This window comes from Haliotis rubra, unplaced genomic scaffold (genome assembly GCF_003918875.1).
Source record: "Haliotis rubra isolate DU_JTF1 unplaced genomic scaffold, ASM391887v1 Scf53, whole genome shotgun sequence".
Taxonomy (NCBI): domain Eukaryota; kingdom Metazoa; phylum Mollusca; class Gastropoda; order Lepetellida; family Haliotidae; genus Haliotis; species Haliotis rubra.
This window is the reverse complement of record NW_025767224.1, coordinates 1,515,744-1,538,681: the sequence shown is the minus strand read 5'-3', so window position 1 is coordinate 1,538,681 and position 22,938 is coordinate 1,515,744. Positions and strand designations below refer to the sequence as shown.

General features: G+C 41.7%; 1 protein-coding gene across 8 annotated transcripts; it reads right to left on the bottom strand.

The window, feature by feature from the left end:
• Positions 1 to 6,189: 6,189 nt before the first annotated feature.
• On the bottom strand, positions 6,190 to 21,301 carry LOC124252935 (polypeptide N-acetylgalactosaminyltransferase 1-like). Of its 8 annotated transcripts, XM_046686618.1 has the most exons (15): positions 20,725 to 21,301; positions 19,233 to 19,386; positions 18,457 to 18,623; positions 17,991 to 18,155; positions 17,397 to 17,604; positions 16,664 to 16,781; positions 12,242 to 12,439; positions 11,306 to 11,431; positions 10,826 to 10,927; positions 9,958 to 10,086; positions 7,168 to 7,519; positions 6,956 to 7,111; positions 6,866 to 6,892; positions 6,359 to 6,680; positions 6,190 to 6,312 (listed from the first exon to the last, which is right to left on the bottom strand). In XM_046686618.1, exons 1-11 carry the CDS (start codon positions 21,119 to 21,121, stop codon positions 7,397 to 7,399), a joined length of 1,887 nt encoding a protein of 628 aa, XP_046542574.1. In that variant the 5' UTR covers positions 21,122 to 21,301; the 3' UTR covers positions 6,190 to 6,312; positions 6,359 to 6,680; positions 6,866 to 6,892; positions 6,956 to 7,111; positions 7,168 to 7,396. The 8 variants fall into 8 exon arrangements, with proteins under 8 accessions (XP_046542574.1, XP_046542571.1, XP_046542573.1 ...); XM_046686615.1 differs by having other exon boundaries at positions 6,190 to 6,680; XM_046686617.1 differs by having other exon boundaries at positions 6,190 to 6,680; positions 6,956 to 7,065.
• Positions 21,302 to 22,938: the final 1,637 nt, after the last annotated feature.

Here is a 22,938-nt window from a genome sequence, read left to right as displayed (position 1 = left end):
GACATTGACGTTGGAATTCTGCAGAAAGTTCATTGTTGCACGTGCAGTATGAGGCCGGGCGTTGTCCCATTGAAAATCTGTGTCTGTTGGTCAATAATCGGGAGAAGGTGAAGCTCTAACACGTGGTTGATGTAACGTTGGGCTGTCAGGTTCCCTGGAACGATCACCAAGTCTGATTTCTGGTTGTATGAGATGGTTCCCCAAACCATGACGCTTCTCCGCCAAATCTGTCCACCTGTCGGACGCAGATGGGCGCAAAACGTTTATGACGTCTCCTATACAGACGCTGTCTTCCGTCGTGACGTTGCAAAGAAAACGTGATTCATCAGAAAACCAGATTCGCCTCCAGTTTTGTAAAGTCCGTATCCTTACGTTGTTGCACCACCTGAGTCGTCGGCGTCGATGTAGGGGCGTAGTACAGGTCCAACAACTGGTCTACAGGCACGTAAACCCGCTTCTTTCAGACGGTTCCTAATCGTTTGAGCTGACACTCTCCTCAAACCTGGTATTTGTGTGGCAGTCACGGTTGGTAGGGCATGCCGATTACGCAGGTGATGGACCCGGATGTACCGATCTTGAAGGGGGGTCGTGATTCTTGGCCTTCCACTTCTCGGGCGATCGTTGGTCAAATTGCAGTTGTTGTAGCGGCTCCAAAGTCGGGATATCGTTGTTTTGTGAACATTTAGGTGCCGTGCAACAGTTCCAAAACTTTCTCCGGCTTGAACACGACCAATGGCGATATTTCGGTCGGCAGCACTCAATCGTGGCATTTTAACACAGCTTTTCGGCGACAAATGAATGAATATAATACGGAAGCACATGGGCTTTTATACACCCCTACATTAACTGCCATTTTCATGATTTGCATGTGTTTTTTGTGCAGAAGTCACCATGAGGGTCATTTCATGCGTTGTGACGGAATAAGCAATAAAATACACTTATGCGTACAAATGCAGTTGTTTGGATGGTAATCTTCATTAATTACGTGTATCATTTCAATACATTCGAATAAAATTTAGTTTGGAAGCAATAACTTCATTCAAAACGAATTTTTCATATCTGAGGACAGGGGTTGCGTTTCTTTTTTGACAGAGTTTACATGCAAAACTCTCCTCAGGTCAGCACGTGTGCTCAGTTTGGTTTCACTTCTCATTCTCTATACATACTGATGACGAAATGATATAATACCAGAACCCTTTAAAGTCAGGATATATAACATATTATATATATACTCTCCCAAAAAAGAAACGCATTATGAAAATAGCAATTTCATGTAGAAATGAATTAATACATGATTCATTTTACAAAAGGTTTTGCTCTGTTTATGAGTCCTATGGTGTTTATGTTTTGAAACATCACAACAAAACGCACCATCCGTAAAATACCCGTATTTAACAGCATGATTTTCAAGTTCGGCGTGTAGTGTCACAGAATACACAATTCACATGCAATGCACGTGAAAGTTGGGGATCAGATAGTCTCAATGATGGGTATAAAAGGTTGATCGCTGTCTGTCGATTATTCACTGTATTTGGAATATTGTTGACGAACGCAAAATTGGTTTGCTTGAAGCTGGCCAGTCTCAACGTGCAGTTGCCCGACGCATGAATGTTCACCAAAGAACCATTTCACGGCTCTGGGAGAGATATCGCCGGCAGAATGCGGTAGCAGATGCCCCTCGTAGTGGGCGACCTCGAGCGACCACTGCGGCGCAGGATTGCTACATCTGGGTACATCACCTGCGTCATCGAACAGCTACGGCGACCAGTACCACTCGACAAATACCCGGATTGAGGAGGCTTTCTGCACAGACCGTCAGGAACAGGTTGAGAGAGGCTGGTTTACGTGCCAGAAGACCTTATTTTGGCCCTGTGCTTCAACAACATCGTCGACATCGAGTTCAATGGTGCACCAACGTTCAGGCCTGGAACCTACCGAATTGGCGTAGAATCTGGTTCAGTGATGAATCACGATTTCTATTGGAACGACGCGATGGAAGAATGCGGGTGTACAGACGTCGACGTGAACGTTTCGCCGACGCTTGCGTTCCCCAGGTGGACAGATTCGGCCGGGACAGTGTTATGATGTGGGGGGAGATCACCTGCAGTAGGAGAAGTGATTTGGTGATGATCCAGGGCAACCTGACAGCTCAACGGTACTGTGACGAAATCCTACGCCCACACCTCCTTCCAATCATTGATCGCCAGAGGGAGTTGTTTCAACAGGACAATGCCAGGCCCCACACAGCACGTCACACTAGAGACTTCCTCCAGAACCACAACATCAATGTGCTCCCCTGGCCCTCAAGATCACCGGACTTAAACCCGATTGAACATCTGTGGGATGCCCTGGACAGACGGGTGCGACGCCGTAACCCTCAGCCCCAGACATTTCAGCAACTCGCACAGGCACTACAGGCACAGTGGGCTGCGATTGGGCAACACGAGATTCTGAGACTTATTCGTTCGATGCCGAGGCGATGCCGTGCAGTTCTGGATGCCCACGGTGGTCACACGAGGTATCGCCACCACACGTCTCCATGTGACACTCAAACTGACTTTCCTCGAGTTGGTGCCAAAGACGGATAAGTTTGCATTCCCAGTGTGCAATTTCGCTATATTCCATTGACTCATAAAGCCCACAAAATGATTCAAAATAAACATAAAAATACAGTTGAAATTCCTATATGCGTTTCTTTTTTGGGAGAGTATATATACCATGTTAGTTGATACATGACATTGACACGGCGATGTCTCATACTTTATCCTCTTTATATTAGTTTGAGTATTTACGTCAAGTGAGCTACAGTGCCTACCACTCTATATATTTCAAATGGAAAGAACAAAGCGATTTCAAACATCTGTTTATAATGCAGGAATCCATGTATGCATCAATGTAATATACCTATACTTGTTCAGCTGGAACGGCTGATACCAATCTGAATGAAACACATTGTTCCATCTGGAATTGGAAAGAAAATAAATACAACTAATTAAGCTGGATTGGAGTATTGGTTTAAATAACTTGAAATAACTATGTGTATGTATGTGTGTTTCTATGTATGAGAATATATTTCAGATGGAAGTACTTGTCTGTATAGACGGAGAGAGGGGGGTGAGGGAGAGAGAGAGAGAGAAATGTACTCCCATCTGAATTATATTCTCATTTCACTTACAAATATTGATAACACAGAAATATTAGTTTATCTTTTTCTGCAATAATCTATTTCCTAAACCTATTAGCTACCATCCTTTGTGACACTACAAGCCCCATCTCACCTTTCACTGGCCTGACGGGGTGGTGGGGTAGCCTAATGGTTAAAGCGTTGGCTCGTCACGCCGAAGACCCGGGTTCGAATCCCCACATGGGTACAATGTGTGAAGCCCATTTCTGGTGTCCCCCCGCCGTGATGTTGCTGGAATATTGCTAAAAGCGGCGTAAAACCAAACTCAGTCAGTCAGTTCACTGGCCTGACGCAGAATGTCTCGTTCATGTGTTTGGAATATACAACCAGCCCAAATGTCGCCAGTTCGGCACAGATCTACATCGAGCACCTGAGCAAACCTTCTATGTATTTAAATCACAGTGACTGTAAACTTGAAAATAATGCTGGTAAAGATGCCTTCATGAGTAATTACACGGGGAAAGGCAAGTCGTGTTAAAACAACTTCCGGTTGTATTTGCGACGTCACGCAAACGTTCAGTCGATGTCTGGTGATTACCGAGACTTATTGAAATCAAGAACAGTGTAATTTGACTGGATATGTGTTTCTAGTGTGCTGGCTATTGTACTGGCCCCGAACTGCCCGAAGCAAACTTCATGTGGTGAATAGGTCAAGGTAAGCATCATACCGGAGTTGAAGTGTGACACACTTGATAGTCGAAGATGTTCCCACTGTGACGTCATATCATAATGATGGTACTATATATTACTATATTTTGATTGGTCAATCAAAGGTTTCAAAAAGCTCATCTGACGGAAACAACTAAATTATCGGCAACATCACTGCGAACACATAGGTGATATATATCTATTAATTTGAAGATATTTACGAATTATCATTAAGTGAGTGAGTGAGTTTAGAGTTACGCCGCACTCAGCTATATTCCAGCTATATGGCGGAGGTCTGTAAATGATCGAGCCTGGACCAGACAATCCAGTGATCAACAGCAAGAGCACCGATCTGCGCATAGGGAACCGATGACATGTGTCAACCAAGCCAGCGAGCCTGTCCACCCGATCCCGTTAGTCGCCTCTTACGACAAGTATGGGTTACTGAAGGTTCATTCTAACCCGGATCTTCACGGATATCTTAAAATGAAAACCTGTGTAAATCTATGCATTAGGCTGCATAAACACACGTGAAGAATGAACTTGATGCTACAAAACTGATAATGACATTGGTGGAATCATCAAGGATCAAATGTATACTACCCATCAAAAGTTTAGACTCACTTAAAGCACTCACTATATGTTATGCATATATGTGTGGTTACATCGAAGATGAATTTCTCCACTAACTTTGGGGAACCAACTGCAAACTTTATACAGATGATTTGCACGAGGATCATGCATTAAATTGCTAAAAAGCATGTGCAAATATCGTGCATGTGAACAGCTGTGTTGTGGTGTAAAATTTTCACTCATCATTTTTTTAACTCATGACAATCATTTTTTCAACGTTACGAATTTGTTTTACAATACATCAGTTCAAGTGTAAACAGTACCTTTTAGAAGTTTAGAAGAGTTGACTTAAGTAAGTGGCTACATTTACACTAGTGAGTCTAAACTTTTGATGGGGAGTATATAACCACACGCAAGTCACCCTAACAATAGAGAGAAGGAATTGGCGGGGGGGTTGCCGAATACCGGAACGGTGACTGTCAGTCTTTGTCCAGCTGCCATCACAGCGCGATTACTTCTCCTGAAGACTGTTGAACCCAGGGTTTCTGATGTGTGACTGGGCACCAAGTCTAGGATTTCGTAGCAACACCATGATATGTCCCGCTACCTGACTATCCCAGGAGTACGCCATATAGGCTCCGACAACTGACAATTCAAATCTCCAGGCGACCATATCTCTTCATTTAAAACACACTATTTCAGCCAATCATATATCAGTTTGCTAAAATAATACGGCTTCATGTATTTGCCTCCTTAATGAGAAAATCTCGTACTGTGCCGTAGAAAATCGCCAGCGAATACTAACATACCCTGTACAGGAATCATTTAGAGGTGACTCTATAAAATACCTGAAACATTCGATATCTAAACTATTCGATTGTATTGAATTCTCACATAGGGAAATGAGATACGACTCTCTGAATTTAGAATCCTAGACGCTGATGTTGCTTTGACGCGACATGCAATGAACGCAGAGAGGTATGGTTTTGCACTAAACTGTCTGGTGTTTTAGCTATGCTTTATTCATGTACACTTACCATATTCATACCTTACCAATACATTGGTCATGCTGCACTATACAAGTTAACTGTGTCTATGGCGACAGTATACTCGACGAAAAGACCAGTGAAGACAGGCATAGTTTATAACAACTAGTCACCAGATGTGGGTCATGATGAGTTGGAATGTGCCAGCAGGCGTGACGCCATGAAACCACTTTTAACATATGACACCTGGAGCCAAATGTACGCCGTTAACGACATATAATCATTGTGATTATTGCTATAATAACTCCTCTTGTATTTTGTACTGCCATACAATGTTATACTACCAAAGTGATAACTTCATATTGGTTTGTATGGATTTGTGAACTTTTTTATATTAATGTACATTTGTTAGTTAAATCGCATTGCAGTATTTGTTAGCTGTTCCTAGTTCTCATACGGGCTGGTTCCTGGCTCACCTTTTAGTTTCAACAATGAAATCACCACCTGACAATTGCATAATACTATGAATTTATGCGTTTTACAAGCGAAGTGATATCATTTTGAACAGTATTTCATCATTTCATTGATGTGCACCAATAACCGCATCTCATTGATTTCCAAGCAGCTGTTGGATATACTCAAACAGAACCGTCGATAACATGTGCGCGCTTATACATTGACAACTGCAACTGCGGCTGATATCTCTATTCATGTTCCAGGGACGTTCTTGATTATGGACTCACAGTCGGGCCAAGCGGAACCATCCTAGCTCCATGTCAAATACAAGTTTGTCCTTAATAAAACAAAACGTATTTATTCAAACGTTCATTTACATGATTGACATCTCACGATACAGCGTTCCATGAAACACGCAGAAATATTTCACGTACTATTGACGCCGTTCAGACATCTATGAAACACCTTCATCACACAGGGTGGTAGACTGTTCTGGTGTCCTGTGAAACACCTTCATCACACAGGGTGGTAGACTGTTCTGGTGTCCTGTGAAACACCTTCATCACACAGGGTGGTAGACTGTTCTGGTGTCCTGTGAAACACCTTCATCACACAGGGTGGTAGACTGTTCTGGTGTCCTGTGAAACACCTTCATCACACAGGGTGGTAGACTGTTCTGGTGTCCTGTGAAACACCTTCATCACACAGGGTGGTAGACTGTTCTGGTGTCCTGTGAAACACCTTCATCACACAGGGTGGTAGACTGTTCTGGTGTCCTGTGAAACACCTTCATCACACAGGGTGGTAGACTGTTCTGGTGTCCTGTGAAACACCTTCATCACACAGGTGGTAGTAGACTGTTCTGGTGTCCTGTGAAACACCTTCATCACACAAGGTGATAGACTGTTCTGGTGTCCTCTGAAACACCTTCATCACACAGGGTGTTAGACTGATCTGTGTCCTGTGAAACACCTTCATCACACAGGGTGGTAGACTGTTCTGATTTCCTATGAAACACCTTCATCACACAGGGTGGTAGACTGTTCTGGTGTCCTGAAACACTTTCATCACACAAGGTAGACTGTTCTATGAAACACCTTCATCACACTGGTGTCCTGTGAAACACCTTCATCACACAGGGTGGTAGACTGTTCTGGTGTCCTGTGAAACACCTTCATCACACAGGGTGGTAGACTGTTCTGGTGTCCTGTGAAACACCTTCATCATACAAGGTGGTAGACTGTTCTGGTGTCCTGTGAAACACCTTCATCACACAGGGTGGTAGACTGTTCAGTGTCCAGTGAAACACCTGTGAAACACCTTCATCACACAGGACGATAGACTGTGCTAACGTCTTGTAAAACACCTTCAACACACAAGCATCTACCACCTGTTTCCTAATCAGCAATAACCGCCAAGTTACCCCATCGCCCTGCTATTGTACAGCTAAAGATGATCACTGTCATCGCACTCTGTAAATTATATACACACGTCAGGTTACATTCACCCTGAACATAAATAATATATTCCTATTTCTGTTCCACATTCATCACAAAAGACTGGTCCATGTCCATTTTTGGTTGACACTGTCCTGGCAGTCTTCAGAGTTGAGCGAGATCTTGTCCGCTCCAACAGCTAGACACTTGTTCCTATGCCAACGGAGATGCTGGTCCTGCCAACATGGAAACACGCAACATTCATTCATCTCAATATGCGGGCAAGAAGTGGAGGGGTGTACGTTAATTCAAATAATGAGGCCCAACAATTTCAATTTTCAGGTTGTCATTTTATGTGCGCTTCTCGATAAGAGGAAATGCCCCCTAAAATGTTACACATAACAAAATCTAGCTATATTGAAAAAAACCCAACCCATCATGGCCTATTCTGCTTTGTACGTCATAATTGTCCCTTTTTACAATTTGTGTTACCAGATCGAACCACTGAACGTTTAGCACATCTAATATTGTAACATATTTATCCCTCGTTATGTAAGACACGTGTTGGGTAGGTATATGGCCTTCCAGTTCATGAAGCCTTGGACGCCCCCTAGTGACTCACGTAGGCCACAATAATGTGCAGTCCTGGGAGAACAGGTCACCGTGCATTGCCCTACAACATACGCCCAGCGTGACGGCATACAAAACTGCTGCAGCACTCTGCAATCTGTTGTTTCACGATTTGAGATATATAGCAAGAGAGTTGATTGTTCGATGTTTACAGGCATATTCAGCAATATTCCATCTATCTGGCGGTGACCTGTTTATACAATAGGATGGAATATAGATACTGATATTATGAAAAACGCCTGCAAAGGCATTTACCAAGATGTGTACGATCTATGTCTCTGCCTGTACTGTTCTGTTTCAATGTATAGCCCATGTAACCACTGTTTAGTACTGTCTAGTACTGTGTTGTGTCCCAGTGTATAACATATGTATTCACTGCCTAAATCTATGTTTTGCCCCAGTGTTTTACATGTGTTCACTATCTAAATCTATGTTTTGCCCCGGAGTATAAGTGTATTTGTTCACTATCTAAATCTATGTTTGCCCTGGAGTATAAGTGTATGTATTCACTGTCTAAATCCATATGTTTTGTCCCGGAGTATAAGTATATGTGTTCACTATCTAATCTATGTTTGCCCCGGAGTATAAGTATATGTGTTCACTCTCTAAATCTATGTTTTGCCCCGGAGTATAAGTATATGTGTTCACTATCTAAATCTATGTTTTGCCCCAGAGTATAAGTATAGTTCACTATCTAGTATAAGTATATGTGTTCACTATCTAAATCTAATCTATGTGTTCACTATCTAAATCGCCTTGCCCCGGAGTATAAGTATATGTGTTCACTATCTAAATCTATGTTTCTATAAGTATATTGTTAACTATCTAAATCTATGTTTGGTAGTATAAGTATATGTGTTCACTATCTAAATCTATGTTTGCCCGGAGTATAAGTATATGTGTTCACTATCTAAATCTATGTTTTGCCCAGGAGTATAAGTATATGTGTGTTCACTATCTAAATCTATGTTTTAACTATCTAAATCTATAAATCTATGTTTGCCCAGGAGTATAAGTATATGTGTTCACTATCTAAATCTATGTTTTTCCCCGGAGTATAAGTATATGTGTTCACTATCTAAATCTATGTTTCCCCGGGTATAAGGAGTGTTCAAGTAAATATATGTTTGCCCCGGAGTATCATATGTGTTTACTATCTAACTCTAATATATGTTTGTTCCTATCTAAATCTATGTTTGCCCCGGAGTATAAGTATATGTGTTCACTATCTAAATCTATGTTTGCCCCGGAGTATAAGTATATGTGTTCACTATCTAAATCTATGTTTGCCATGGAGTATAAGTATATGTGTTCACTATCTTAATCTATGTTTTGCCCCGGAGTATAAGTATATGTGTTCACTATCTAAATCTATGTTTTCCCCGGAGTATAAGCATATGTGTACTCTAACTAAATCTATGTTTGCCCCGGAGTATAAGCATATGTGTTTACTATCTAACTCTATGTTTTCCCCAGAGTATAAGTATATGTGTTTACTATCTAAATCTATGTTTTCCCCGGAGTATAAGTATATGTGTTCACTATCTAAATCTATGTTTGCCCCGGAGTATAAGTATATGTGTTCACTATCTAAATCTATGTTTTGCCCCGGAGTATAAGTATATGTGTTCACTATCTTAATCTATGTTTTGCCCCGGAGTATAAGTATATGTGTTCACTATCTAAATCTATGTTTTGCCCGGAGTATAAGTATATGTGTTCACTATCTAAATCTCTATGTTTTCCCCAGAGTATAAGTATATGTGTTCACTATCTAAATCTATGTTTGCCCCGGAGTATAAGTATATGTGTTCATTATCTAAATCTATGTTTTGCCCCGACACATGTATGCACATATAGCGTGTTGTGTCCCTTCCTTGTAGTCTTTTGTATTTCCTGGCATATCGTATCTGTGTCCTTCCACAGTACCGTGCTGCTTCCCGGTGTAAACAGCATGGAAACACTTTTCAGTAGTGCGCAGTGCACCAGTGTTTGTCACAACCGTCACGCTAAGCCTGAGTTGGGGTTTTGATCAGTGACGTACCTTGTAGAGAAATTCCTGCCTGCCACGCCCTCCCCTGCCTGTACACTGCTGAAGGGTGATATGGTCATTGCCGTGGTCAATACAGTATACACCTGTCATCACCTCGTGCAGATCGGTGTAGTTCCACACCTGTTAAAACAGATCAAGCATGGATAAATGGATAGTCTCTATATCTAAGCATGGATAATGTTTCTATCTATGCATGGATGATATATTTCCTGCGGTCCCCGCGGTGATTTTCCTGGCTGAGCACGCAAGACAGCATAACAACATGAATGAATTATATACAAATGTATATGGAAATTGCATTTTATGACTTTCAGGTTTCATTCGTGCTTTGATTGGCAAACTGATTCGATAGCTCCACAATGATAGGCATCACTGTCAGCTCGTCAACAAATCATGATAACAAACTAGGTCAAGATTTCACGAATGAGTATGGTTTTACGCCGCCTTTAGCAATATTTCAGCGATATCACGGCTAGGGACACCAGAAATAGGCTTCACACATTGTACTCATGTCGGGAATTGAACCCGGGTTTTCGGCGAGACGTGAGAACGCTGTAACCAATATGCGACTCTAAAGAGGGTTGATGACACCGCAAAATCTAACAACATTTTCTCATACTCAACGACATTCCACGCTGCTGTACTCACTGGAACAATATAATGATATTCATTGTCTGTTCATATTTTTGCTATATTCCGTGAGAACACCTTAAACCGGAGGGTTTGAAGACTCGCTTCCTGGTCACTGATACGGATCATTGATCTGAGCAATGTATCTTTATACACGTCTCGCCAGAATTGTTCGCATAGCACAGTTTCCAGTATATCGAAGGCCGAGATATTGCTAATACAGACTGACCTGTTGGTACACCTTGTCGTCACATGGCTGTATGTATAGCCGGGGGGTGTCGTCTTTGGTAGATGAGGCCAGACAGGCATTAGGAGTACCAACACTTTGCAGCTGAAAATATTTGGATAAAATACAACACAGCGTACACCCTATCCCGAACAACTGATTGTAATCACCAGTACATAAAGATTCACAACCACGGAATATCTTGGGGGCATGGATACAATTGGGTCGATTTTATTTCATTTCGCCGTGACTCTTCTGAATGGTGTTAAAACATAAAGGGGATAACATGAGACAGACTGAAGTACGGCTACTACTTTCATAGACGCCCCTTAAATCGCCGTTACATATTCTTGATCAGTCAATGGAAGACGCCAGTGCGTTAAGTGGAGGAGAATGTAGGCTTATGTGTAGTATATGTTAATGCATCCTCTTGATAGAAACAAGCAGCAGCCAGAGCTCACATGCCGGTGGTGTTAGAGTTACCTGTCCAGTTAATAGAGGCTTGATGCTGATGTTGTACTCGGGGTAGATGTTTTCTATGTACCAGCTGAACGGATGACACTGGAGACTCTCCCTGAGCCGCCGCCGTTCCGAGACGTCGCCGGGATCCTTCGTTGTCAAAGAGGAGAGGCGAACAATTAAACAGTACTGATTAAATCAGTTGAAGTTAAACAATGTCATCCCGAAAATGCGTGAAAACATATTGGCAATGAATACACATGTCAATGTCACTTGGAAAGTGGTCAAATGCAACATATGTTATATTTGGGATTACACTTTCTTAGTAGAGTACAAATTCTAGTACTTTTGTTGGAATGGGTCCCATCCGGGATTCGAACCCACACCCTCAGAGCCAGGCACCTAATCGCCAGCACACAAGGTCAGCCGCCTAACCTGCTCAGCGGGTTACTACGTGGAAGCCGCGGTAAGATTATTATGTATAAATAAGTTGAGTATATAGATTATTACAGTGATAGTTATACAAATGAGTGTTTCTTCTATTCAGGCAGTAAACAACCCTCAGTATATTGAACGGGAAAACCTATACTGCTTACTAAGCCATACTGCTTGTGTAGTTCAAAGTATACATTGATGGTTATGATGTTACCCTGTGCTCTGCAATATTCCATCTCCGGATGGCCTTGATGTATCCGAGTGGGGACCATGTCAACAAAACTGTAAATACACCTATCATGAGAGGCATCTAACGATATCGGGTGGGTGGAATCGCTGACATGGTTGACACATGTCATCGTATCCCATTTGGGTAGATCATTCATTCATTCATTCACAAATCAATACAAGTCCAATAATTTTGACCGTGACGATTCACCTCACCTCACCTCACCTCACCTCACCTCACCTCACCTCACCTCACCTCACCTCACCTCACCTCACCTCACCTCACCTCATACTTACATATATTCTTGGGTTATGCTTTATTCTGAATTTTTCGTAATATCGCCGGAAGTCATCCATCCAGACCTCGGCCACACGAGCGTAGTTCCGGATGGAGGCTCTGACGCCGTTGCTGACGGGGTAGTTGCTGTGGGAGTGGAAGACGTGACCAATATGGGAACATGGAGCTACCTCAATCCTCCCCCCGCACATCCACACCTGGAACACAAATACAGGGTCATGACGGTCGGGAACGGTGGGTTAGAACTGATCTTCAGTAACCCATGATTGTCGTAAGAGACGACTGACAAGTCTGAACCAGACAATCCAGTGATCAACAGCATGAGCACCGATTTACGCAGTTGGGATACGATGACATGTGTCAACCAAGCCAGCGAGTCTGACCACCCGATCTTGTTAGATTATTTTTTTCAGGGTGCAAATATAGTTGTGTCTTTTAGCAGAAAGTATTGTATGACAAAGTAGTGGGTTAGTACTTACAGTACCAAACAAAACGTGAAATTTAACAACTGCAATTCCTGTATGTTTTGATTGATCCAAATTTGAAGTTCATTCCAAAAGTCTCTTGTTTCCTCACATTCCCAATATATATGACATATGTTATGTCATCTTGAAAACAACTGTGATGAATCTATATGGGTTCAAGTATTTATCCCACAAAAGCCGCTTGTGTTATGTGTCACCTACAGACCACAATACCAAGGTTTAGAATACTGGAGTGCTTGTGTTATGTGTCACCTACAGACCACAATACCAAGGTTTAGAATACTGGAGTGCTTGTGTTATGTGTCACCTACAGACCACAATACCAAGGTTTAGAATACTGGAGTGCTTGTGTTATGTGTCATCTCAGACCCTACAGACCTACAGACCACAATACCAAGGTTTAGAATACTGGAGTGCTTGTGTTATGTGTCACCTACAGACCACAATACCAAGGTTTAGAATACTGGAGTGCTTGTGTTATGTGTCACCTACAGACCACAATACCAAGGTTTAGAATACTGGAGTGCTTGTGTTATGTGTCACCTACAGACCACAATACCAAGGTTTAGAATACTGGAGTGCTTGTGTTATGTGTCACCTACAGACCACAATACCAGGGGTTAGAATACTGGAGTGCTTGTGTTATGTGTCACCTACAGACCACAATACCAGGGTTTAGAATACTGGAGTGCTTGTGTTATGTGTCACCTACAGACCACAATACCAAGGTTTAGAATACTGGAGGAGTGTTATGTGTCACCTACAGACCACAATTGTGGAGTGCTTATGTGTCACCTACAGACCACAATACCAAGGTTGTAGACCAATACTGGAGGCTTGTGTTATGTGTCACCTACAGACCACAATACCAAGGTTTAGAATACTGGAGTGCTTGTGTTATGTGTCACCTACAGACCACAATACCAAGGTTTAGAATACTGGAGTGCTTGTGTTATGTGTCACCTACAGACCACAATACCAAGGTTTAGAATACTGGAGTGCTTGTGTTATGTGTCACCTACAGACCACAATACCAGGGTTTAGAATACTGGAGTGCTTGTGTTATGTGTCACCTACAGACCACAATACCTGGAGTGCTTGTGTTATGTGTCACCTACAGACCACAATACCAAGGTTTAGAATACTGGAGTGCTTGTGTTATGTGTCACCTACAGACCACAATACCAAGGTTTACAATACTGGACCCGGCTTGATAGTAGCATTGAGACTGCATTAGATATCTCGGGTAAAGTTACCGTTGTTGGCGATCTTAATGCAAACCTTTTGTCGAATAATAACACGTATCTACATGATTTAATAGCCAGGAAACATCTGAAAAATGTTATTAAAGAACCAACGAGAGTAACAAAAACAACGAACACACTGCTTGATCCCATCATTATATCTGAAGATGTTGATGTTTTAGACAGTGGTGTTGTAGATTTATGTAAAAGTATAAGTGATCACAACGATACACATATCACCGTTAATGCTCATGTAAATACCAGGTTAGCCTACAAAAGAAGCGCATTATGTTATGAAAGAGGTGACTATGAGAAACTCAATGCTATGATGAATGAGCCATATGGATTGGGATAAGATTTCATTTATATTATCATATTCAATAGTGTTTTAGTATAATATAATTTCCATGCCTTCAAGACATCCCTCCAAAAAGGATTAATTTTCAATTTCAACAATATTCTGAAAATTTGCGCCATACTTTACTATATATTTGGATGGAAAATAGCATGGATTACTTACATTTGCTTTTCTGACATACAGTCTGAGTATGGATAGTTTCATGGCATTAACAAAGGTTTTGATATCAATCATGCGTCTGATTATGTCAATTTTATTATCCCAAATAAATCTGAAAAATATTATCTCTAGGGAAGTAATAAATTCATCTGGTGGTTTACGGAAAGTATTAAAGATATGCACCAGTATTGAAAGAGCCAGTGTTTTAATAACAGTAATTTTGCCAAGCAATGTTAATTTTCTCTTTTTCTCTACGTCGCTAGTAATCTATTAATGTCTTCTAGTCTTTTTCTTGTGTTGAGACAGAGACAGAGACAGAGTTTATTTGCAGTAAAAGGCCACTTGTGTTGATGACCCACAGACCATTTAAGTCAGGAGTAAATTTAATTCCTAAGACTTCGAATTCATTTCTTTGCCATTCTATATTCAAGTCTTGACAAAGTATGTCTCTGCCTCCAGCTTTAGAGCCAATCCAGATTGCCTTAGTCTTATCTATATTTATTTTTAGACATTTTGTAGAAAGTATTAATTGTATCAATCGCAGCATATAAACTATCCTCTGAGCCATTCAAAAATAATTCTGTATCATCAGCATATTGGCCTAACTTATATTCTTGCTCATCGATTACAATACAATGCCTTATCATACATCCAAGGATTTCAGCCACAAATAGAAACAAATATGGTGATAATGGATCACCTTGCCTGCAACCCCGCTTGTAAGGGAAGAACTCAGAGAGATGTTCATGCTGAATAACACATGAGGTTGTATCATAAGTTAACAAATTAATCCAGCGTATACTTTCTGGACCGAAAACAAATTTTAATAAGACAGAATTAATAAAATCTTTAGAAACTGTGTCGAAAGCTTTTTCAAAATCAGTCAAAACCAATAAACCCGGTATATCTCGTTTCTTAGTTTCAAACATAATATCATACAGTAATCTTGTATTTTCACTTAGTATTCTGCCTGGTATAAATCCAGCCTGGTTATCATGTATTAGAGAATTTAAGGTTATTTTTAATCGGTTAGAGATACAGGCATTTATTATTTTATACAGAGCATTTAATAAAGTAACTGGTCTCCAGTTCTTTAATTGGTTTCTGTTTTTATTACCTTTTGGTATACAGGTGATAACGCCTCTATTCATGGTAAGAGACATCTTATTTCTTACAGAAACATCTTTAATAAATCTGAAAATCCAAACTTTAAGATCTTCCCAAGACATTTCATATTTAATTTAAAATAATAACAGACCAAACGATTACATAATAATGAACCCGAGAGTGACTGAGTGATCCAACGCACAACAACAGGGGAACATGAGCCAGAGTCATCGACAATTTCCTCATGCAATTCGGTACAACAGAGACGGTAATGCTATTTAATCAATAAAGTCGTTCAGGTCCATATATCATGTATACAATTTCATCACAATAGCAATAGCTGGCTGAAACGAAACATTTACAGCTGTTGGACATTGGCTTTGTGTCGCTGTTTAGATTTCAGTTTTGTGACCTTCGTGTCTAGAAACAGCTATCATAGTGTTTCTCTCACTAAAAGTAACATTTGGTATCATTCTCGTGACGTATGCTATGTTATAGTATTGATGAAACTGCTAAAAACCCGAACTACCCGTTAATGGGTTTTCTATTATATTGAAACTATGTCTGCCAAGTTTGTTTGCTTTGCAGAAACTCCTTGGCGTTTAGAAGTTCTACACATAGAGAGGAACATTGATGGACGTCAAGTATTGCATAATCGGTATGAAGGCCATCATGTTGAAGGAGGAACAGTATACTCCTCATAACACAGACATGATTACGTCTTCCACCCTGCAGCAAAGAAGAAGCTGAAATTGTGTGGACATTCTGTTGGTCATTGAAATCCCATCACAGTATATCCTGGGAACCAGGCTGTATGTCTGGACAAAGGCATGTGTGTGTGCGTGTGTGTGTGTGTGCGTGCGTGCGTGCGTGCGTGCGTGTGTGCGTGTGTGTGTATGTGCGTGTGTGCGTGCACAGTTCAGAAAGAGGGGTGGGTAGTACACAGTTTATTTTCACCCACCATTTTCACCGGTTTCATGATCATTTAATAAACTAACAGAACAAAAGGGGGTGGGGTTGCGCACCCCTGCATGGATCCGCTGACAGATATTGGCATGTGATGCTTACCTTGAAGGACATCTCAATGTTTTCTCCTCCCCAGTGCGACATTCCAGGATCGAAGGCTCCCAGTCGGATGAAGAAGTCTTTGGAGATGGAGAAGAGACCGCCTGCCATGCCGGGGCTCCTGAGAGAGATATATAGAACACTGATACAGGTTACACACAGGGACACACAACCAGGACGGGCAACCATTGAGGAGATAAACCAACTACGTTTGAAAACCGAATTGATAGTTTCTAAAATTAAAAGCGTGGCGTAGTTTGACAGACATGGTATGCTTATCTCCATCTCCGATATATTATGGGCGAGTGGACAGTCACTGTGAGTAATCTTGAAATTAAAATGCCAAGAAAGGCGCTCCTAGTATTCTCCCTGTAATGTGTGGTCATTGCGTTCTTCTTGATAACATATGGTGTTTTGTGTTTTGTGACGTTTAGAGTGACGTCATATAACTGTTTCAACAGGAACGTAATAAACATATTGGAGTGACGCTTTAAAAGTATTATTAATGGCCATTTGTTATGCGCTATTAATCTAAACACCAGTGCATGCTCAAAGCGAAGGGGGAATGGGAGAGACGTATGAAAGTAAATAAGTGACGAAATAAACGTATTTTAGCTTCGTAATAAAAATATTGGAGTGACGTAATAAAAATAGTAGAGTGACGTACTAAAGGTATTTTAGAGACGTATATAAATTTTAGAATGACGTAAAGTAACTGTTGGTTCAGTGTTACAACCTGATGGTGTCGGTCGCCCGCTTCCTTCTCCTCCGTTCCCTGTCCGGAATGTAAGAAGCCCCGGCCGTTAGGCTGCCGAGATGGAAGAAATACAGCTGGATCTCACCTACAGACAAGCTGAAATCCTCCTTGTTGATGTAGTCGATGGCCGGTGCTATCACGACGTTGCCGTCAGCTACAATCGGAGCCAGAAGGGGCTCCAACCATCCTGTAGAAGACAACGTCAAGCAAGTGACCATTTCTCCAGGGATCGATGGCTCGTCCTTCAGTCATCATCAGTGTATGACCCTTGGACAGTTATCTAGACAACCAGTATATATGGCGGCGGTCTGTAAATAATCGAGTCTGGACCAGACAATCCAGTGATAAGCAGCATAATCATCGATCTGCGCAACTGGGATAGGATGACATGTGTCAACCAAGTCAGCGAGCCTGATCACCCGATCCCGTTAGTCGCCTCTTACGACAAGCATGGGTTGCTGAAGACCAATTCTAACCCGGATCTTCACGGGTAAGATAATGTTTACCTCAACAGAGTAACCGGCACTCTGGTTTCATTAAAGAGCTGGCATGCAAAGTATGATGGCGAGATACCTGGCGTACACTCGGTGTGGGAGTCGAGGAAGGTGACGATGGGTGCAGTGGCATTGTAGAAGCCTGTCATCCGGGCGTGCATCAGACCCTTCCTGACGTCGGAACGTAAGATGCGTATTTTGGAGTTTGTCTTGAAATAATCCTCGAGAGGCTTTCCTAAAAATTCTGTAAAAAGAGACACAAAATAATGCTCCTGCTGTAGTTATATCGCATCCTTCATAAGAACACAAACTGGTTGGCAGATAATGGTTTTAACCCACATCAACCAGGACTGAGGTATTATAATGTTATTATAATCTTCTCAACATATTCTGATATAATACCAGTATCAAATATTATTAAGGGAGCCGAGGATCGTATTTTTTTTTTTCCTTGATACAACTCAAATATGACTCATGAGTTACGACAAAGTTGCAAAGCCAACAACTTTTTTCTTTCCACTTTATCTAAACTCATTCATACTCACCCCATTCTGAGTGGTCGTCAACCAGGATGACCTCTTTCACCAGATGGGGCGGGGCGTTGTCAAGCGCACTATGGATTGTCCTTAGCAACGTAGACCACGCCTCATTCAGGAAGCAAATAACGATGCTGGTCTGAGGTAGATTTTGGTCCGTATAACGCTCGCTGCAGCTGAAGGAGATATACCTCGCCTGCTCAAAGTCTGGATTGTATGGATGGGTATGTTAAGGCATGTCATCCCAACGATATGCATCGATGCTCATGATGTCAATCACTTCATTGTCTGGTATGATATTGTTAGCGTCCATACTGTCACACTCACATCACGAGGTTGATATATTGAACGTATGTAATTATATTGATTCATATTTGTGTATTGGACAAACACAGAATCAACAAAATGTTTTACACGTCATGGACGAATACCACCATCACATCAGATTTAGGTGAATATTATTCGTTATTACACATTGAGGAGAATTAATGTTGAATAATATCTGCTGTGAACATTTTTATCATCATCTTTAAACATTACAGTCAAATGCTTTGCAAAAGATTGTGACTTCATCGTTATCATAATAGCCACATTTGAACATATAAACCCTCTATTTCGCATACCACCCTGTTAAAAATAACATACACAATCACTATTTCTTGGATGGTATTAATTGAACCCATATCATAAAATTTCTGAAATTACCTCCTGGTGATATATATTTACTTGCAGTGGTCCATGGAGGGTACATATTTATAATTACCTTTTGATGTATATATAATTACCCGTTGGGCCTGACGTCAGGCAGCTGTCTGTGTACCGGAATCAGGTTACTGACGTACTCGTTCATGGAATGTCTCTTGTGGGCATTGTGGAATTTAGCCTTCTCCTCCTTTGGCAACAGGCTGGCATTGATAGTCAGGGGTCGACCCATCCGTCCTGATCCAGAAAAAGCTTATATTTGCTGCTGCTGTGTGTGTGTATGTGTCTGTGTGTATGTGTGTGTCTGTGTTTCTGTGTCTGTGTGTATGTGTGTGTCTGTTGGTTTTGCCATGAATGCGTGTATATAATTGTGTGGTGTGTGTATGTTGGTGTGACTGCGTATATACGATAGTGTGGTGTGGTGTGGTGTGTATGTTGGTGTGACTGCGTGTATATGATAGCATGGTGTGGTGTGTGTGTTGGTGTGACTGCGTGTATATGCTTGTGTGTGGTGTGTGTGTGCGTGTATTGGTGTTGTGTGTGTTGGCGTGATATGTATATGATTGTGTGGTGTGTATGTTGGTGTTGGTGTGACTGCGTGTATATGATTGTGTGGTGTGTGTATGTTGGTGTTGGTGTGACTGCGTGTATATGATTGTGTGGTGTGTGTGTTGGTGTTGGTGTGACTGCGTGTATATGATGTGTGTGTGTTGGTGTTGTGTGTCTATTGGCGTTGGTGTGACTGCGTGTATATGATTGTGTTGTGTGTGTCTATTGGTGTTGGTGTGACTGCGTGTATATGATTGTGTGGTGTGTGTCTATTGGTGTTGGTGTGACTGCGTGATTATATGATTGTGGTGTGTGTGTTGGTGTTGGTGTGCATTTGGTGTTGGTGTTGGTGTGACTGCGTGTATATGATTGTGTGTGTGTGTGTATTGGTGTTGGTGTGACTGCGTGTATATGATTGTGTGGTGTGTGTCTATTGGTGTTGGTGTGACTGCGTGTATATGATTGTGTGTGTGTGTGTGCGTGTGACTGCGTGTATATATGATTGTGATTGTATTGGTGTTGGTGTGACTGCGTGTATATGATTGTGTGGTGTGTGTATGTTGGTGTTGGTGTGACTGCGTGTATATAATTGTGTGTGTGTGTGTTGGTGTTGGTGTGACTGCGTGTATATGATTGTGTGGTGTGTATGTTGGTGTTGGTGTGACTGCGTGTATATGCTTGTGTGGTGTGTATGTTGGTGTTGGTGTGACTGCGTGTATATGGTTGTGTGGTGTGTGTCTGGCCACAGAACTATTGGAACCTCTGTCTTTGTCAGGTAGATATATACATGCAGCTAAAACTACGCATATATTGCTCTATGTGTACAGCTGAAACATTTATCCTAGATTTAAACTGTTTATGGACAATAGTTTAAATGAATACGTAAGTGACTGGTATCTATCAGCATATTTGCAAGAAGTCCGCTGTTTTGTGAAGATCGACAGCTCAGGCACACACCACTGGGCTACCTCACTACCAACAGCTTATTGAAATTATCTCGGAGTAGAGTAAATCGAAAGAACAAACCTGCGTCACTGATGTCAAACAATCGGGACACAATGGACATATTGGGCAGAAATAGGCTTGATGGATGAGGCCATGTCGTCAGGAGCCGTTTAACGGCAGCCTCGTTCCTGTGCGGGAGATCTTTACCTTGACCTTGTTTCTCAGTCTGACTGTGGTGGGGATGTGGAAATGTAGGGATGACTCCGTGACTCAGGGAATCTGAGGGTTTAGAGGTGGTGTCTTTGTGAGGTAGGCGGTGCGGTGCTGAATGGTTGTCGTCCCTGAGAGGAAGAGAATGGGTGGGTCTGGGGTTGGCCTTTCTGGGATGGAAGGGGTCAAGGATAGAGGAAGCATCTCTCACAGGCAGATGCGCGTAGTGCATTAAAGGATCGTGAAATGAGTAGACGAAAAAGTCCATGAAACGATAGCCCACACGAAAAGAAATCCAATGCACACGTTTGAACTAAACCACAGTTGTACTCTTCTCGAAGTACACATCACGTATATTTCCAAGTTCCAATCTACGGGAAATCCAGATACCCACTCACCCCGTGTTTACTATCCTGTGAAGTAGACGTGCCACATGCACCGTGCCATATATTTCAGTGACTTGTACCACGCTGCTGGCGACGCTAGCAGTCTAAATACGTCTACCGCCAGCTGTTGGTGGAGCCCATCGATTTACATGTTGTAGTTTCATTGTTCACGACATGATCGAATATTTCCTTGATATGTACCAGTCTTTACTGGCATTTGCTTGAGTATATAATCTGTTTTAAACCCACACTTGCTTTTGTCAGTCACTGGTAACGTCATTCCACCAGTCCTTAGGGCAGATTCTGCCTTTCAAGAAAGAAACATTTATGTGTTATGTGAATAAGATCAGTGACTTGGTATGCAAAGGAATAGGAACATTCCTTAGTTATCTCCCTTTACCACTTCGCGTCATTAGCTATGAGGATAGAAAACGAAAGAACGAAAACTGAAGCACTTCATGTTGTCCGCGTAATCAGGTCAAGGCTAACGGTATTTGTTGAACGCTGATTGCAGTGTAAACTAAACCTATGTTCTATCAACTATTACGACACAAATACTGCGACTGTGTCATGTGACATAAAGGGGAGTACTCAGTTGGACGAATTTACAAAGCAACTGCTCAGTAAGACATTCCGAGAAACGGCAATATTACAAATACCGTTCTATTAGCATTATTTTTCGTCCAAACACGCTAGTTCTTCGAGCTTTCAGCACAGTCTTCAGGTCTACAGTCAGGGCAACTTCCAGTTTCTGTACATGTAATTCGTAATATAAGAATTACAGAGAAAAAAAGAAGGTTTTATGTCGATTGAAGTTTAGGCTTGGTCGATAGGCCAATATTCCAGTATCATAGTGACGGCGACTGTTGTTGGACCGTAACTACCGGCGGGCACGCGGGCAAGGGGGCGCAACTCCAGAAATTATATACAGTCAGACCTCGTTAATACGAACACTTTGGTTCCGGTACCGAGCATATATTTCTGGATTGAAGTCTTTCCCAAAACAGCGTGGTCGTCGAAATTTCCCTATCACTTATGATAAAGGGACCAAAGGGATGAGTCGCTAAACAAACAACGTGTCAGCAGCGCGGTCAACTTCAATCGTTCGGATTAACGCAGCTATTTACAACTTAATTAGTCCAATCCGTTCCGACTGACCAGCGTTCGGAGGCGGAAACTGAATCATCGGACTAACGAGGTGTCAATTATATACAATATACAATATATAGGGAGATGATTTGGTGCCCAGTGAGTAGCGTTCGGAAGTCGGTGGATTCGGATTAACGAGGACCGGATTACCGCGGCCTGACTGTATATATATATATATATGGATTAGGCAAGGCTGCATTTTAAGTCCTTATCTGTTTACCTTCTTCATAATGAATTATCCCCGCAAATCCATATTCGGTTACAAACTGATTAATCTATTACTATTTGCAGATGGTATGCTTCTATTTTTTGTCCTCTGTAAATGATTTACATAAACAAATACATGAGCTTGAAACTTAACATATTTATATATACATGTATTTGGAATTACACTTTCTTAGTAAAGTACAGATTCTAGTACTTTTGTAGGGTTGAGTCCCATCCGGTATTCGAACCCACACCCTCAGAGTCATGCACCTAATCGCCAGCACACAAAGTCAGAAGCCTACCCCACAGGCCCTCGTGTCTTTGCGAGGATTAAAGATTAAAA